Here is a 19,252-nt window from a genome sequence, read left to right on the forward strand (position 1 = left end):
TGCTGTCATTTTTTTTCAGTTTGATAATTTTGCCCTGGCTGGCTGAAAAAAGCCAGTGTTTATCAAAGCATTATCCCAGCACCGTAAACAAAGATAGATGGGTTAAATAAATACAGTGAATCTTTAGTCAATCCATTCATTTCCAGTTTTTCTTTCCAGGATCCAAACTCAGGGAAGAGAGAATGTTTGTATGTATCCTATATGTGCATCATCATCTTGGGCTTTACCTGAGAAGGGTACATGAGCACAGTAGTATAAAACAGCTGTTTGTCGTCTCCTCCCCTTGTGGGGAAGGTTTAGCATTTCTAAAGTAGATGCTTTCCAGTTGGATTGTCAGCTTATGCATTGCCTTCTATCATTATCTAACTAGTTGTCCAGTACCCATTGGTGTAAAAGGTCACATCACCAAGGAAAGACACTGATATTGTTTTAAAACTACTTACTGGGGACATTTGTGCCATGGCCACTTGGACTATATGGCAAGCCATTCCTAGGCACTACTGTTTGCAGCTGTAGTCCAGGAACTGAGTTTTCTTTGGAACTTCTGATAGGCTGTGTGCAGTATTCAGATGCTTGTCTCCTTGTTTTTTCTCACTCCTCCCTTCTTGCATAATTCTTCCCATTGTTTACCCAGTATAAAAAGCCTCTTGTAGTAAGATACAACACATAAGCATTTATGTATCTGTTAATATTTGTCAGAAGCCCTTTGCAGTGGTTACTTATTACCCATTCTCTGTCAGCCTTTTATTGGGCTGCCAGTTCACAACTTTCAGGTGTCTTGAGGGGCCTGCATTTTAAGATTATAATGTTATATCCTTGTTTAATTTATTTTACTTTAAGATGCAACTTTATATTCCATGAGGATAGAAAAAGACTTATGGGGTCTTATGCACCCTCCTGACACAGTGTAGAAGCACTGTGTTTTGTGAAGGGTTGGAGATCTTTGAAAATCTGTGGACTTGCAGGATGTAGATCCTGTTATCTATTGTAGATGGCTGTCTCAAAGATTGCCTGATATGGTGAGCACAGAGTATCTATAATTTACAGGTTGGATTTCTTTAAAAAGTAATATACCGTTTATTTCACTTGAACTGGAATAGATCCAATGAGACAAGGGTATCCTTTCCTTAATAATGAAGAGTGGACTACAAGCTGTGTAGTACAGACTTGGGGATATTTTTTGCAGTATCCAGTTAGCCTGCATTTGGGATGAAGGGGTGAAATGGGGAAACCCACATGATCACTGAGAAAGGCTTGCCGACGTCACCCATGCAACATCCAGATGTCAGACCAAAACCCTTTGAACTGACATTTGAGAAACAGGAGCACTTCCGGTTCTGATAGGAGTACTACTCATCCACACCCACACCCATTGGAAAGATAGGCATCTTGGGTAGTACAGTAGAAAAGAGAGAGAATTCTAGAATACTTGGAAAAGTCACGAGGCACGTCTTATGTGAGTGTGTGTGAGAATAAACTTTGGTTATGCAGATTTGGTTTATATAGAGTATATATATGGGAAGGACTAGACTGGACAGGGTAAGTTGCACTCGTTTATTAGCAGAATGTATGCCCTATTTTTATCACTCTGTGCTGTGCTCAGTATTCATAATGACATGTGCCTGTATCCTTTATAAGGAGCATTCAGTTATGTATACATTTAAATGCCATATTCTAGGCTTATTCCATAACCATCTGATGAGCTGTACTGTATATTCATTTCTTAATGCTCTTCTTTTTTGTTGGTCTCTAACCTCATTTGTTTTATTGTAGTACTCATCTTGAGTTGCTTTCTTATCCATTTTATGTTGCCTGCCTGTATACTTGGGAGGTACTCCACTGCCAATGATCACTTTCCTCTTGTATACCATGCTACAGATATGAAGTAGGAAAGGTCACCTTGCACCAGCAGCAAGCAGACAAGTTCATTCTTCAGTAAGACTGCCCTCATTTTGGCAGTGAATCAACTGACATCAACTACACAGTTGGCATCACCCACATGGCGGATCTAGCTTTACTGACCTGCAAATATTGAACATCTTTAAATCCAGCTGTTGGTCAGCACTGACATCAGTATGTCTAATACTGTAGCAGATATATTTCTGTTTTTAATTAAATATATTTGTAACAAGCAGGAGTGTCTTAAGGGTACTTAGCCTCAAAGTAAAATATTCAGAGGAGTCCGTTTAATCTGAATTTTCCTAGTCAGTTAAGGCAAGAACCAAAGACCTACTTGTGTTGATAGTGCTTGTTGGTGAAACACCATCACCTATAGAGTTTCAGGTTTTGTGATATTTAAATGATTGAATTATTTATATATATATGTTTTTTCTCTATGTAATATACCTGTGTCATTACTTCTGCCTCACAAATATCATTCAGCCACCATCCTACATTGATTGAATGAATAACACAAAAAGCTTTACCTATTTCCACATAATTGTATATACTCAAGTATTCGCTTGCCAGTTTTAAAATGTTAATTCTCCTTTTTATGTATATACTCTAGCATTTGTTTGTGCAGTGTTTTTTATACTCCTGTATGCTAATCTGCATTACTTGTTAAGTCTAGATTAATGTAGAGCTTCTGGGACTCCACTGAAAAGGGACTGTGTTGCTGTTTTGGATTATCCTGGTTAAAAAAGGGAATTATGTAATGCCAGTACTTTTGGTTGTTCCTACATGTATTAAAACCATGCCTTAAAATTAGTTTGTAATGCATTAGACAAATAACATTTTGTTCTTTTAGCTCTTAAAAGGGTTTGCTGTCGTTGTGGAAAAATCTATACAGTGACTGGAAAAGGAAGGCATGTTCGTAAGGAAGAATGCAACTACCACTGGGGTAGAGTAGTAAGGCATCGAGGTAACACATGAATTTGCATTGAGAAGGAAAAAAATATCTGTATATTTTTCAGTGAAATTTACCACACATAAAAAGCAAAACTAGTGCTTGAATGAACATTTGCAAACTGGTTTCTGTTCTTTACAAATGTAATGATCACTGACGTTTGGAAAGTCCATTTACTTTATTCAATGGCAACATAAATCTTGAAGAAAAAAATCTTAATATTTTTGCAGCTCATTGAATTTGAAGACTTGGACTCAGTGCAGATGCACTGAAGCAAGCACTTGCAAGGTGGGGAGCAGCATAGTGTTTCTTGCACTGATGTGGGTCTGAAGGGGTTCCTATCACATTATCGAAAACTGATGATGTCGAATGTCCGTAACCTAGAAAGTGACATTCATCCAAACTGTCCTTGTGGGATCACAGTACAGTGAGGATCAGTAAATTTGCCCTTTCCTCACTGTAGTGCGATCTCGGAGTTGGTATATATAATTAGTGGGGGGTGTGGGGGCGCAGTCCCCCCCACAAGAACAGTTTCGATGAACGGCACTTTTGATGTTATGGCCGTTCGACATCATCAGTTTTCAATAATGTGATATAGACCCGGTCTGAAGTTCTCTGCTCTTGGGAGGGGCTTAGGACCGATCATATACACCCTTGTTGTTGAAGGCACAGTCCACCCTCATGGTTGCCTGAGTGATGGCACCTTCAGGCATCTCTCATACCTGTGCTTGGGGACAATATTATGATCAAAGATAAAAAATAAATTATTGAAAGCAGACTGCCTGAAAATGCGAAAATGAACAGTAGCCTTGACGTATTCCTAAATCTGGCAATTTTTTAACCTGATTTTGTAAGGCTTAAGACTCCTGCACCCTGATGTGGGAGACTGGCCTTCAGTTCTTTCCCATTTAATAAATTCTAACTCTGATATCATGCAACCTCAGAGTAAAAAAAAAAAAAGAAAATCCAATTTCTATGTAGAACTTACTGAATTTTATTAGGGAGTGTGTGGTAGATGCAATTCTCCATATGGAGGTACAAAGGGGCTTTGCCTTCCTGCACAAAAAATGTTTTGGACTAGAAGCTTTCAGACAGAGTACTACATGAGTATTTTGATGTAGTAAAAGTAGGAAAGGCGGTCTTTCCTGCCTGTGTATTTCAAGCCTCTCTAATATCAACAGAGAGCTTGTAACTGGCCCCAACATTTCAGTACCAGACTGTGACTTTTCCTCTAGCTAGAATGCACACAATACCTTTCTGTAAGTAGGGAACCGTGTATGCTTGTAAAGTGGTAGGTAAGAAGCCGAGGGAAGATAAGTCAGTAAAGAGTGTGGAAGATGTTTGATTTACCTGAATGAAGGTGAGCTAACACCAGTAAATTGAGTGTTGAATTGTCATCAAAGCTGCAAACAGGTGTAATATAAAAATGAGACAGGCAACCATCGAGCAGTAATGGGACCACAGCCTGTCAGTGGCACCTGTCTTATTTAGGTTGGGATACTCATTTAATTGGTAAACTTCTAGATGATAATGTAACATAAAGGACAGTAGTAGTTTGGTGTCGTCGAGTTTATCCTATTTGCCAGTTGTCACAAAAGTCACCTTGAAGCTAAAGTACTCCAAAGTACAAAAATCAATCAGAGAAATAAACCAGAAGTCCAACGCACTGTATCTTGTTTAATAAAACGTACAAACAAACAAAGCTTTCAAGTAAAACTCTTCATCAGTTGCCATTTGTCATTTGCCATCTTTTTTCTGGAAGCTCATATGGTTGGGGACAGATGCATGCCTATATGTACACTGTGATGCTGTGCATTGACTGCATATACTTGTCCACTGGGCTTGCATGTGTATTTTCATTACTTACATTGTTTGGATTTCAATCCTTGTCACTGTTTAAATGTTCTTTTGTTTGAATGTTTTTGTATATTCTCTGACTGTATTTCCAGATTCAAGAGCGAGTGAAGGAGGCTCCTCCCAAGACCAGTGGGTGTACTGGTGTTCCTCCCAAGCTTTTCCCTGGAGGATTTACTAGTTCCTATGCCTTCTACAGGTAGGTTGGCATTGTCAGCCAACACTTAGGCTCTCTCACCAGAACTAAGGGGATGCTCAATCTCATTGTTGCTCTGTCTCTGTGGGAAAGTTGGTGCACCCTTGGCTTTCACCCTGTGGCTTGTGTTCTAGGGTGTTTGCACTTTCTTTCCCATTCATTATTGCCTTGATCTTTAGTGTGCCTATCCTGAACATGGGAAGCAGCCCCTTGAGGTATATGGTTATACACAGAGGGGTATGGGTACCATGGCCAAAATGAATTTCATAGGAACCGCCTTCAACTCAGTTGGATTGTTTGGCCCTAAATGAGGAAGAGGCACAGATTGAGCCTGCAAACAGCATCCACAACCCAGGCTTTGAGAGATCAAGCAAGTGTTTGATGATTGGTCAGATCTCATAAGGATCTGTGCTTTGTTGCCAATGTCTGACCTGTAATACACTTTTCTTCCATACTCAGTTGTGTGAGCCATGGCTCTATTAAGCTGCCAGAGATGATTAACTGCCACTGGGGGGTGGGGTTCTGAGCTGGACAAAGCTTCACAGTCCTAGAGTTATTCCATTTACTTGTGGGACGAGATATCCTTTAAAGAGTTTGTGGTGTTTGATGCCTTCTTTAGACCTAAACCCAGCCCAGGCCTGGGATATAAAAATCACTGGGTTCCCTAGTCATCCCCTCCATGCCTCCCTGGAGAACATCATTAAATGAAAACCTTTAAGGCATCCTTTGCTGCTGCAGTCTCCTAAAGGGCTAATGCCGTATATTGTCCTTTGGCAGATTGCAGTGAGTCCTTGTCAGCATATCTCAGGACAGATGCCCACATGATTTCCTTGGACTTTCAATGTTTCCTGAGCCCATGCCTCACTCATTCAGAGCTTGCAGACAAGGTTTCCTGAGAAGAGCACAGAATGACAGAAACAGTCAGTTCCTCTACCACTTTGGGGCTTAACGTTCTCAGTTGTGCATCTCCTCTCCAGGTTCACAGCCCACATGGCGGAGGTGACTTGAATTGCTTGAGTGCATCACCTTTGCCCTCCAAACCTTGTCATCCTGGTGCAGCCCCAACGTGAGGCATTGTTTGTCTGCAGCAGATGTCTTACGAAAAGTCATTACTGTGAACTTGTACTGGCTGACATGGCAGCAGCTATCCCACCTGAGGTGGTGGAGGCATGACCATGATAATGTTCTTGATGCCCCCTTTGGCAGGAGTAGACTGTCCAGGCAGGGGTTCTTTCTTTGGTAATAGGTGGATCTCTCCTTGTTTGAGGGCCTGCTTCCTCACCGAGTCAGTTCTTCTCCTAAGAGGAAATAGTCTTTCAGGTGCCATAGGGTCAGGGTCAAGAGTGCCCTCCTTGGTCCTACCTCTTTTCCAGCAATAATGTCTTAAGGATCTCTGGCTTAAATCCCCATCAATGTTGTTCCATTTCTCTGATAATACTGGAAGGGAAGTAGCTTTCCATTTTTTTTCTGTGGTGCTGCTTATTGTGGAGTCTGGCAGAAGGGAATAGTTGTCCTGGCCAGTCACCCGTTTGTCCTTCTGAATGTTTCTGTCATTTTTCTGAATTGTCTTGTGGGGATTGCAGTGTAGCAGACCCAGTCTTTTGTCCAGTAGGTCACCAGAAATAGTTTATTTTCCTGGAAACAAAGAAGACTTCCCACATCCTTGGAGGAGGACTTTGGTTTGTTTTTGTCATGGGATTTCCAGTTTTCCTTGGGAGTACATCCATGAGATACTTGCTGATCCCACAGAGTAAAAGACTGAGTTGTGTTTCTTCTGGGCTTTTGAGTGCCCATCATTGTGGGGAATGGACAATTGTTTGTCACAATAATCTCCTGTCTCTCCATTGTGTTTGTCTGTGGTGGAAGCTTAGAGAATAGGGATCCACCACTCTGTACATTCCCTTCTCACTTGGGGTGCTGATTCAAGTGGGATCCACCTGACTTCCCCCATGACATTCTTTTGAGAATGATCATTCTTTGCCAGTGGAATATACTTAGGCTTCTGGTTCATACGGCTGTCATTTCTGGGTTGGGCCTATTCTCTCCTAGAGCTGGCTGCCTTTTCTCTGAGAAGCCAGCTTTGCTGGGTAGTGCCTGCAGAGTGGGTATGGATGTAGTCCGTGCTCTATGTGCTTGGACTGTTTCTTAACATCATATGTCACATATGTCACAGAGTGGCTGAGACTCTGGGGGGGTAGTCTTCCCATCCATTTCAGCATCTTGAGAACAGGTGTCAGGTTCATGCAAAGGTTGTGTAAAGCCTGGAATTTACATTCTCCATGTAATTCACCCATTCCCTGTGAGGGAAGCACTTGAAGAGTTTGTGAATGTTTCTGAACCTTGGAAACACATGCACAGTACTTCAGGTCATCATAAATAGCAGTAGGGTGTTTACTTGTGCTCTTCTGTTCTCTACATTTTGACTAGCTCATTAGTTGGCTTTGGTAGGGGAGGAGGTGCTGTATCCTTGTATGAACTTTTGGCTTACAAACTGAGTTCTTTTAACAGACTTAATTCTTTGGTAAGGTTTTGTAATGGGTCCATCAGGGCAAGGGAGGGCAGTCATTTAGACCATATTGGGATTTGTTCTTTGCGAATGGGGAACATAAGAGATCTTCTTGTCATTTACATCAAGAATCACGACTCCTTCAACTTCCTACTGAGGTAGAATTTACTTCGAGATTTGAGGTGTATGGCCTTTGCTTGTTCCTTTTTCATAGTACTCCTACACCATGATTCACTTATGGTCTTATTTCTTCTTATTCCTTGTAGGTGAGGGAGTGGAAGAAGGAAAAGCTGATACATCTATGTACTGAGAGGAGCTGGTGACTTATCAGAAGCAACTGGTGCATGACTTGATGAAGACAATCTCCCAGAGCCAGAGGAGTTTTGGCTTTGACAAGCATTCATTCATAAATCACTGCTGAAGTAGCCTTTAGTTATATGGATTATATCCTGTCAAGAATATAACAACCAACTATACTTCCAAACCCTTTGGCTCCTTCTACACATGCAGCCAGCCTGCTGGTGGTCCAAAGTGCCAAAGGAGAAAAACCAGAAGACTGGGCACCAAGATCTTCAGTACTTCCTTGCTGCCCTTGTAAGTGTTTCTTCTGGGTCTGAGGATTGACCGTCTTCTTTAGTCTTGCATTGAGGGGCAGATAAGCCCTTTTCAGGGAATACTTTCCACGCTTTTTCGTGTATTCTAAGTATATGTGAGAATTGTGCCATATTTCTTTGAGGATACTGTCAATTTTTATATATTTGCTATTTTGACGGGACTCTCAGGTGAGTGGCTGGTATGTCAGACAGTTTACCTTCTTTGTCTAACTATGAGTGGTTTGTGCTTAATTGTTTTACTTATTTGAGGAAAAGTGAGCTTATGTAATGATTGGTAGTATATAATTACTGTCACTAGTGTCTTTGGGTAGTAGTTCCATGTTTGTGTGATGCTTCTGATCACTTCCTTTAACATTTTACCTGTTCACTGATTTGATCCCGAGTTAGCACAGCTGGTACAGGTTACTCTTACCATGAGACTGCATTCTTCTTGACCAAAGGAAAAAAAACTTGCAAGAAGCCCTTGCCAATATGCCATGCTCAGCTGTTACCTCAGCTACTTGTAGGTGACTCTGCAATGGCCATTATTGGTTCCACAGATTATTCACTTTTTTCTCTGTAGTCTTGTGCTGTAGTCCATTTGGCTGCAATGGACTGTGGGGGTAAAACACATGCTTTGCAACTGTTCAGGCGAACAGTGTGGGCTTGGATAATTCACCATCTTCAGTAATAAAAAATGCATTGAGGAGTGCATTTCTTCTTAGCCAGTCTGAGACATTTTCCTGGGATGATGTACCATTCCTGAGTTGGTCCCCGTCTAAGGATGAGATTCACTGTGAAGTGCCTTACTGCATAGTCAGGATAGGAGACCTCTTCCCTTGGATGATGTATCATCTTTGAGTTGGTTTGTCTTAGGGGATGTCATTAGAAAAAAGAAACAAAAACATAAATGTTTATCTTCCTCAGAGCGTTTTCTGTTAATAAGGGAGCATTTATTATGTTGTCTAAAGGTTTATTGCAGGCTTTAAAACCTTTTAATAATGACTGGAATTTTGGGGGAAAATAGACAAGATTGTTCAGTTTCTGAATATTCCCTGTCAGATGAACATGAGCGTGCTTACAAATAGGGCATCTTGTATTTTTTCTTGCCAAATCCCAGTTTCTAATTCAGAGGAAAGGATTTCCTCAGATTCTGCTATAGAGGAATTTTCTCTTTTCTGAATCTGTTTCTAGGATGGACAGTGTTTGAGGAACCATGTTAATATTCTGTCCTCTCTTTTTTATGTTGTTGTTTTTTTAGCATTTTTATTAAATTATTTAAGACATAGGCAAAAATGCAGTAATATAAAAGAAACCAAACAATATTAACATGTTTCCAGTTATATACAGTATACAACACACACATTCTTTTTTTATAACTATCATCAGCCTAACATTACACTAATTGCCCAGTTCCTGCCTTCCCTTAATCCTCACTTCTCTTCTGGACATGAATGCCCTCAATTGTTGAAATGACTTTCCAAGAATCACTTTGATTTTTTTCCAATGATGCAAATTTAATATGAAATATAGTTAAAAATAATTATCCAATTTTAATGGCAAATGAGGAATTTAAGACAATGTTAGGGAATTTACCTAAATTTTCTTTCAAATATAAGATATTCATAAAACGCCAATTTTATAGGCAACCTAAGTCTGTGAAAATAGTTTTTGAACATTCTGGGACTTTTCCATGCAGTGGTTGTAGTGCATGTAATTTTTTTCTTTCTGTTCCCATGTTAAGACATCCTGACACTGGTCGATGCTATGACTTTAGATTTTATACACATTGCAGAAGTTCAAACTTAGTCTAATGACCTGCATTTTTTATTCATCTTTTTTATGTAAGCAAGAAGAAATGTTCATGTAGAGAATGGATTCTTGAGCATCAGTATGACATAAAGCACCAAACCGTACATTTTGCTTTAACTAAACATGTCAGTACTCATGGAAATAATCATGTTTTTAATTTTTTTTTGTATTGCAATTACTGCATTTTAATTGGAGAGGGTGATGAAGTGAATAAAACAGAATGTGTGGAATTAAAATGGATGTTAGATTTAAAAGCAGCAACAAATCCTCACTCTGCAGTTCAAGAAAATGTTCAACAAATGCAACCAAAGAACCGAAAAACTCCCAATCACAAAGCGCCTCGCCCAGATTTATAATTTTTTTTTTCAAGTGTGTTGCACACCACCACCAAACCATGTTTATATATGCTTTAAAAACCTTAATTATTTTTTTATTTTAAACAATAAAATGCACATTAAATCATATGTGCGTGAAGTTACTACCACACCCCTCTTGTATCAGCAGTCAGTTTAGATGGAGTGCTTTGTATAACAAATGCTTTTATTTAACCAATGTGCACATTGTGTAAAGAATAAACAAATAAATACTAAAAATGCAAATGCCAACCTGGCATAATCCCATATTTTCATGTTTTCTGTCTGGATGTTAGATTTACAATCACATAAAGGCAGAGGCTTAAATAAAACAGTTTCTTTAAAACCAGTATTAAAACCACTTGACTTGTTTATTTATATTTTAAAGAATGGATATAATTTAATTTATCATTTGTATTGCATTATTGAATATGGTCTGAGGATACTCCATTCTGATGTGAAAGCACTTACCTAAATTCTTTTAAAAGCTATTAATGTTACTTTTTTATAGGCCTACTGGATGGTCTTTTATTGTTTTAAGGTTTGTGGGGTTTTATTGTACCCCCCCCCTTTATTCGGTTTGGTTTTATGTGCCTTCTGAGTTTTTTATTAATGTTGTTAAATGTTTGTCTTCCCTCCACAAAACCACATTGATCCATGCTTTTCAATTTTGGCAATACCTTTGCCATCATTTCAGCCATTTTAGACATAATTGCTTTATAATCATGATACTCAAAACAGAATGGAACAAAAATAGATTCCATCTCATAGAAATAGAAAACCAACTCAAAAAAGGAAGTTCCTGCCCAGATGCGATTCAAAACCAAACCAAGCAATACTTTTAAGCTTTTAATTTGCAAGGTGCTTTTCGTCCATGTTAAAGCACAAACTTCCTCAGAATAAAACCAGCATTAATCAGTTCATGCTTATGTACTCCTTCACTAATAGAATAGTTAAATCAATTAAAATGACTAATTAAAAAAGCACTTATTTAAAATAATTCCTTCAATGGATGACCCCCCCAGACTGTGCATTATCTTTTCTAAAATAATAAATGAAAAATGTTTAAAGCCAGAGCAGGCCATTGAATGTTTCTAAATGGCATTTTTTTTTATTACATTTAAGAATGTCATACTTATGTTCATATATACATTTTCACAGTTCTCTCCATTTTTCCAACATAAGGTGCACAGGTGGAATAAATGGCTAGATGTATTGAACCTTTTGTTAGGCAATTTCCACCTTGTGCAAAGACAACTGATTTTAAGTTGTTGTTAAGCTGAACTTCTTGACATTCTAAAATGTATTTCATTGACCACAGCTCCCACACTATCTTGTGCCTTTCCTACTTTTCGTGGATATGTGAGAGTTCTTTATTTCTAGAATATTTTTAATATTGCTGGCTTGCTTGTAGACAAGAGCAGGTCTTAATCCTACTATACTATTTAGCTTGTCATCACTAGGTAGGATGCACTACTATTTACTATAAGATCATTTATTGTACTGTAGGATGAGGGCCCTAGAATAGTTAATTGGCTTCTCATTCTGGTCAAGTTCATGGTGTGATGGGTCTGTGCCTTTCAAACTACTTAGAGGCATTTCTTCATTTATATTAATATTGCCAGGCACAGGAGTGTCAAGACCTATACCTAATAGAGGGCAATATCTCTTTCCTCACCCTTTGGAGATCTCATCACTGATGGATGTGACCAGGGCAACAGGGTACTGCCTTTCAATATACATATTTTATAATCTGATCCTCTCTATGTCAAATGTTTTTCTTTGTGAGACCATTCATACTGATCTGATGAATTTGCCCTTGACAAAACTTTTTTTGTAGGTGTAAAGGTGTGCACTGTTGTAGTGCAAATAGCTGTTGGAGAATGTGGAATCTGATGTTGTTAATCTTCTTTCCATTCATCACTGATAGGCTCGGAACCGAGTCGGCCTGTTACCAAGCTCACGCCAGCCAAAAAAACTCTCGAGCTAAGTCTCTCCCCAGGATGCCCTTCTCCCTGTTACCTCAGATCTCATTTGCCGCGTAGCCGTAAAGCCGTGTTTCAGCCAAGCTCTCAGCTAAGTGAAATCTTTTTTTGATATTTGTGTAAAAATTTTTGGATATCTTCATATTTTACCAAACCTTTAGTATTGCTAGTGTCGTTTCTTCTGGCTAACCTTATTCTTTCCACTCTACCCATTGTTACCATGGGTAAACTTCAGGTACCATTGTTGGTACGGCCTTTTCCCTTACCCTTGTGGTATTTCTTCAATACCATAATTGATATTGTTTCTCCTGTTTAACCTGTTAGCTTTTATCTTTATTCAGGTGTTTCCCTTTCTTCTCTTCATACAATGTATTGTTATATTGGTGATTTTTTTTGTGATTTTTTTTGAATGGAGTTGTCTTCATTATAGTTGGATTATACAGTTGGCTGTGGTGTTTTTTTTCTACCAAGATGTCTGATAAGAAGGGTACTTCAGGCTTTAAGCATTGTACTTCTTGTAAGGGCAAGTTACCTAACAGTGATTCTCATGATGACTGTGTGTACTGTTTGGGAATGGCCCCCGTTTCGGTGCAGCCTCCATGTGATATTTGTCAGAGCTTCAGCCAACGCACTCTTAATGAGTGCAAAAATAAACTCATTCTAAAGGGGTTACTCAAGTCTCTCTTCTCAGAGGCCATTTCTGCAATGGAGGTCTCAACCCCTCCTTCTAAGACAAAAAGAGATCCCATTCTGTTCTTTCTTCACCATCAGATGATCAGAGCAAGCCTGGGAAATCTAAATTTACGATGATGGTGAAAGGGTCCCCATGGTAATCTCCTAATGATCTCTCCTTCAGAGACATCCTGGAGATGTTAAATCAGAGAGGTGACTGGAAGCCCTCCAACCCTTCATCTGAGGAGTCAGTGTTCCTGCTGGCTTTTTTCGTGCCCAGCCTTCTGCCTCTTGGGTGACCCCGCATGCCGATGAGCTTGTCCAGTTCGTCGTGCAGTGCGCATGGATGAATCCTGATTCCATTGAGGTGATTCCCCGGAGACCAGATAAAATTCTTTCCCCTCCCGAGGAGAACCCGCACTGGTCCAAAGGGTTACCAGTAGATGCTATGGTGGTGGAGATGGCCATGAAAAAGGACTTGGCTGAGGAAAGTCCCACTGTCCACGTGCCCAACAGGGAGTCCCGGGCGGTGGACAGACTTGGGAAGCACGTTTTTGCATCTGGGATCTTTGCTATAAGATCCCTGAATTATTTGGCACATTTTACAAGGCTCCAGAGGGACTTTATCTCCAAACTCTCTGGGATGCTTGCAGGACAGTTTTCTGATGAGATCAGGGACAAAGTGGCCTCACAGCTCTATACCTTGGAATCCGTATCCAACTCGTCCATGAGGTTGCTCTCACACATGACTGAAGGGGCAGCTAGAGCAGCAGGTTTGGGCATTATGAGGCATCATGCCTGGATGTGCATTTGTGACCTCATGGATCCCTTCAGGTTTTCCTTTCTGAATGCTCCCATCGAAGCTTCGGCCCTTTTTGGCTTCAAAGTGAAGGACATGCTAGCCAGGTGCAAGCAAGATGGAAAAACCCTGTCTGCTGTAGGCTTATGGTTTTCCAACCCTCAACGTACCTTCTCCAGAGGAATGGGAAAATGTGGCATAAGAAATCTCAGGGTCCCTTCCCTGCCGCACATGGTGATGATGCTTCCAGAGGCAAAGGGGCAACAATTCTGGAAGATGGGGGTCCTCGCAACCAAGGCTCCAGGGACTCCTACTCTGGACAGCCTTATCAGCGCTCCTGAGGGGCAGCCTGATTGCTTACCTCTGGAACAAGTCAGGGGTCGTTTCTCTCTGCATCAAGCTGCCTGGCAATCTATCACCACCGATCGTTGGGTGCAGAACATTATCACCAGAGGTTACACCATTCCCCTTTCTTGTCATCCAAAATTTCCAAGAAAACTTCCCGACATTCCACCCACTCAAAGGGAAGAGATTATAAAGCTGTCTCAAAAAGAGTCATCCAACCAGTCTCACCAGATCAGTGCGGATCCAGATTTTAGTCAAGATTCTTTTTGGTGCCAAAAAAGGCAGAGGACTGGAAACCCATTTTTGATTTCAGCAGTTTAAACAAGTATGTCACCCACACCAAATTCCGGATAGTCTCGGTTCAGTCCATCCTTCCTGTTTTAAGAGAAGGTGATTGGATGTGCTGTATAGATCTCCGGGATGCGTATTACCACATCAAGGTGGACAAATGCTCCATGAGTCTGCTTCGCTTCCGGCTAGGAGATAGTCATTACCAATTCTGTACCCTGCCATTCGATCTCTCTACAGCCCCCAGAGTATTCACGAAATGCATGGCAGTAGTAACAACTCACTTGAGACTAAAAGTATTCTGGGTGTTTCCATATCTAGACGACTGGCTCTTTACCACCCCCACCAAGTATCTTCTGGTTAACAGTGCTACAAGAGAGAATTGTGGGGAATACCGATATATTGGGAGAAATCAAACCTTATCCCCTACACAACAAATAAAGTTCATTGGAGCAGTGTTCAGTACTCAGTCCTGTCTGGTATCACTCCCATTTCACAGACTCCATCAATTGAGGCTTCAACTTGAGTGATTCTTTCTCAAACAGCAGCCTCTGCAAGGGAAGTTCTTCAAGCCCTAGGTTCTATGGCTGCGTCAATTCCAATAGTGCCTCTAGCAAAGCTACATATGCAGACTCTGCAATGGCTCCTTCTGTGTCAGTGGTTCACAAACTGTCATCCTCTGGATTACAAGATTCGAATAACCAACTCCTGCAAACAGGATCTGCTTTGGTGGATGAGGTGAGACTCAGATCTTTGGAGCCACCCATTTCAACCATCCCAGCCGACAGCCATTGTGACAACGGATGCTTCCCTGATCGGGTGGTGTGGCCACTTCCAGGGAAAGACTGTCCAAGGCACATGGTCCACCTCAGAGGCTCACCTGCATATCAATGGTCTGGAACTGAGAGCCGTGCTGTTAGCATTGCGGGCCTTCCATTCGTCTCTCCCCTCTGGGACAATTGCGTTTCAATCAGACAGTATATCAGTGGTCTGGTACATCAACAAGCAAGGAGGAACCAAGTCCTACCCCCTATGTTGAGAAGCCATGAGAATTTGGCTGTGGGCGATAGCTTCCAACCACTTTCTGATAGCAACACATATCCCAGGGAGCTCCAGCGTGATTGTGGACAAGCTGAGCAGATGCATCCTCATGCCGCACGAGTGGTTCTTCAACTCCACAGTGGCATCTGTAATCTTCAACCACTGCGGCCAGCCTTGCTGCGATCTTTTTGCTTCCCCATCAAACACCAAGTGCATCAGCTACTTCGCCCTACTTCCCCCGGAGGGAAAGTCACCGAGGGAAGCTCTGATCCACGATCGTCCCACGGGACTTCTCTACACCTATCCTCCCATTCCCTGATCCCACAATTGATAAAGAAAGCTCTTCAGCTGAGATGCAAGATGCTCCTCCTAGCCCCATTCTGGCCTGAACAAGTATGGTTCCCCTTTCTTTGGCCTCACCTAGTATACCCACCATGGGGTCTGGACCCTTTACCAGATCTCATTACTCACCCCCAAGGGTTGTGTCACCCAAACCTGTCCAGTCTCAAGCTGACATCTTGGTTTCTCCACTTCCATTAGTCACAAAACTAGCTAATCTCTCCTCTCCTGTTTGAGACATCATTCTGGCCTCTCTCAAACCTTCCACCAGAAGACTATATCAGGATAAATGGAAAAGGTTCTCCATCTGGTCTAAGGATAACATGCTAGGCCCTTATTCGGCTCCAGTTACTGCAGTGCTTCAATACTTGGCTAAGTTTTTTGGTAATGGAGCCTCTGCCTCTGCAGTGCGAGTGCATCTAGTGGCAATTTTCAGTTTCCACAATGGTATAGATGTCACCCCTCTTATCTCTCTATGCCTCTGCAAGCCTTTCCTCAAGGGGACCTCTCATCTCAGGCCTCCTCTCAGACAGCCCATGGAACCTCACTTTAGTCCGCCAGTCTTTGACTCAAAAACCCTTTGAGCCTGCTGTTAAGTGTGACCTAAAGTTTTAGTCTTGGAAATCTTTGTTTCTGGTAGCCATTACCTCTGCCGGAAGAGTTTCAGAGCTGCGGGTATTGTTTATCAAGAGGCCCTATCTGGTCTTTCATAAAGACAGAGTGTCACTTTGGACGAACACATCCTTTCTTCCCAAAGTTGTTTCCAAATTCTCTATTAACCAGTCCATTGATCTACCAGTATTTTTTCTGAATTTTGCCAATAGAGGGAGAGTATTGCCTTCACTCCTTAGACGTACAGAGACAATTAATATTTTACCTAGACAGGACCAAACCTTTCCATAAATCTGAACAACTTTTCATTTCCTTTTTGGGATCCAGAATGGGAGAGGCTGTTTCCAAGGTTACATTATCAAAATGGCTAAGGGACTGCATATGTTCCACCTATTCCCTCCATAATGAATCCATGCCAAAAGTTAAAGCCCACTCCTCTGGATCTATGGCAATTTCTATAGCATTCCATTCCAAGGCATCCATGGATGACATCTGTGCAGCAGCTACTTAGGCTAAGCCTCTTACCTTTATCAATCATTACAAATTGGACCTGGTCTCCAGAGGGAGAGCTGCCTTCGGCTCAATGGTACTCAGGAATGTTTCCATAAGGGCCGCCCATGGACCTCAAGGTAGCTTGGGATTCTGTCCGGTCAGTGATGAATGGAAAGAAAATTAACATCAGATAAAGAAGTTATGTCGTACCATAACATTCCATCTGTGTTTTCATCTTCTTTCATTCATCACTTCCCACCCTCATTCCTCCTCCAAAGGCTCCTGGGGGATGCTTTGGATCTAAGTGGTGCCCTAGGGTACTTGCGTAGAAGTGGCCTCGGTTTTACTTCCCTTTCTTAGCAAACATGATCTGAGATAACCGGGAGAAGGGCATTCTGGGTAGAGACTAAGCTCAAGAGATTTTTGGCTGGCGCGAGCTTGGTAGTAGGCTGACTCTGTTCCAAGGGCTCGGAACCGAACCCATCAGTGATGAATGAAAGAAGATGAACAACACAGATGGAACGTTATGGTAAGACATAACTTCTTTTTTCCTAAAACTGTTGGATGAAAATCCTATGGAACTTTTTATGATGGTGGCATCCAAATTATTAATTTGATTTAGCTCAATTTGGTGAGTGAACCTTAAAAAGGTTATAGTCTGGTTGATGTAACTAATAAACCAGGGATGGCCACAACCTCCCCTGACCACAGAATAAATATGTCATCCAGGAACTTTAAAGTTTTGTATGGTTTTGGCATTCAGGTCCATACACATAACACCTTTCCCATAACAGCACCACCAAGTTGGCAAAGATGGGGGCACATACGGCCTCCATTGCTACAGTTTTTATCTCTTTGAAAACCTCACCCCCAAACCATATGTAATTGTTCTCCAAAACTATTTCTATGTATTCCATAAGTAACCTAACTTGCCCTGTAGTCAAAAAATCAAATTCAATCAATGCCTCAGGAAATAGTTCTAGCCCTTTATATTGAGGGCTGTAAGAAAATAAATCTGTAATGTCAACAGTTAAAAATAAAATCCTTGTGCCAGTAGTCAGTCAGGTGTTACCCTTCCCAAAAAGTCCTGTCAATCTTGAATCATATGGGTTTTTAAGTTCTGCACAGGATTCAAGATCATGTCAACTAATACAGCAAATGGGTAGTTTTTTGAACCTGCGGAGGGTCAATAAGTGCTTGTGTATCTTTGAGAATACAAAAATAACAGGTATCGTTGGACTGGGATTTTTCAAGAAATTGTCCATTTCTATGTCCTTGCCATGTTGTATTAAACTATTTTCTACATACTGATCTATTTTGAAGTAAGAAAGATTCACCTTATTGAGTGAAGCTGATACATAAATCCCTGTCTCATTCAGGATTTTTAATATTTTTTCTGATAAGTTAAATTGGAAAATAACCCCCCCACACACACACACACACACACACACACACACACACACACACACCTTTGTTAGGCTTCATTACCCTATTAGAGTGATTCGTTTTGATCTCCTCCAGTAGTTGGTATTTGTCCTTCCTTAAATTGTATTTCCTTGGTCTCATATTACCAGAAGCATACTGCTGGTAAATATCAGATTTGTAGGTATTCAAAAAACACTGAACAATTTGGTTGGCTGTAGGCATAGCCTAACTTTTCTTCAACAACCTGCCATTATTCCCATAGGACTAATTAATTATTCCCCTAGGACTCACCTATGCAGTCGTTAAACTGGATGGCTAAGTTATATCTCAGAGTGAGCACAAAGTTAAAACCCTTCTCAAACATTGAAAAAGTATTCATAAATAACTATTAAACTACTGTAGTTATAAATTGTGAAATTGTATGCTTAATGATTTCAGGATAGTGACCTAGGCCAATTGCTATCTCTGCCTCCAGTAACCCCTGTTCATGGATCTCCCCTGCTTGTCCGGCTCCCCTTCCCATAACCTCACCTCCTGGGGTTTGGGTAACTCGTGGTGTTGTCCTGGTGTGGAGTGTGCTTTCCTGGATCTCTGGGGGGAGAGGGAGGACTCTAAAGGAGGGACAGCTACATCAAAAATACCATTATCATTGTTGTCACCTATAAACACTTCTTCCCCAGTAGGTATATTAGGACTTGATACTTATCCATGAGTGTTATGATCCATTCCACCATGATCTTGCTAGGGAATTATTTTTATAAATGTTAATAGGAAAGGCTTCACCTCACTCATATTGCTGCTTGTCCCTGGCTAGTTTCTTGTTTTTTCTAACTTTAATTTTATTTACATGTGAATCAGCTAAATTGTCTAATTGTAAACTCCTCAGCTGAAACAGTGTTTCCTATGACCATACACAGTGCTGCCAAGCATTTGTCCCTAAGACTCTCCATATACTTAAAGAACCAATATCTTAATCAGTCTATTCAACTCCCTTCTTTTTTTCCTTCTTTGCAGTCTGCCAGTGAGAAGGTTCGTCACACCTTAGATTTGCATAGACAACTTGGATATTATTTGGATAAAAAAGGGTTATTT

At 40.9% G+C, this 19,252-nt stretch overlaps 1 protein-coding gene across 1 annotated transcript in view; it reads left to right on the plus strand.

Annotated features, from left to right (window-relative positions):
• The window catches only part of LOC122793438 (RNA exonuclease 1 homolog), a 1,054,392-nt gene that overhangs the window by 643,187 nt on the left and 391,953 nt on the right, over positions 1-19,252 (plus strand). The window contains exon 11 of the mRNA XM_044061436.1: positions 2,750-2,863. Coding sequence (XP_043917371.1) covers positions 2,750-2,863 — 114 coding nt within the window. The remainder of the gene's footprint in view (positions 1-2,749; positions 2,864-19,252) is intronic.

The sequence above is a fragment of the Protopterus annectens genome, chromosome 2.part0 (genome assembly GCF_019279795.1).
Source record: "Protopterus annectens isolate FY-2018-M chromosome 2.part0, PAN1.0, whole genome shotgun sequence".
NCBI classification, from domain to species: Eukaryota; Metazoa; Chordata; order Ceratodontiformes; family Protopteridae; genus Protopterus; species Protopterus annectens.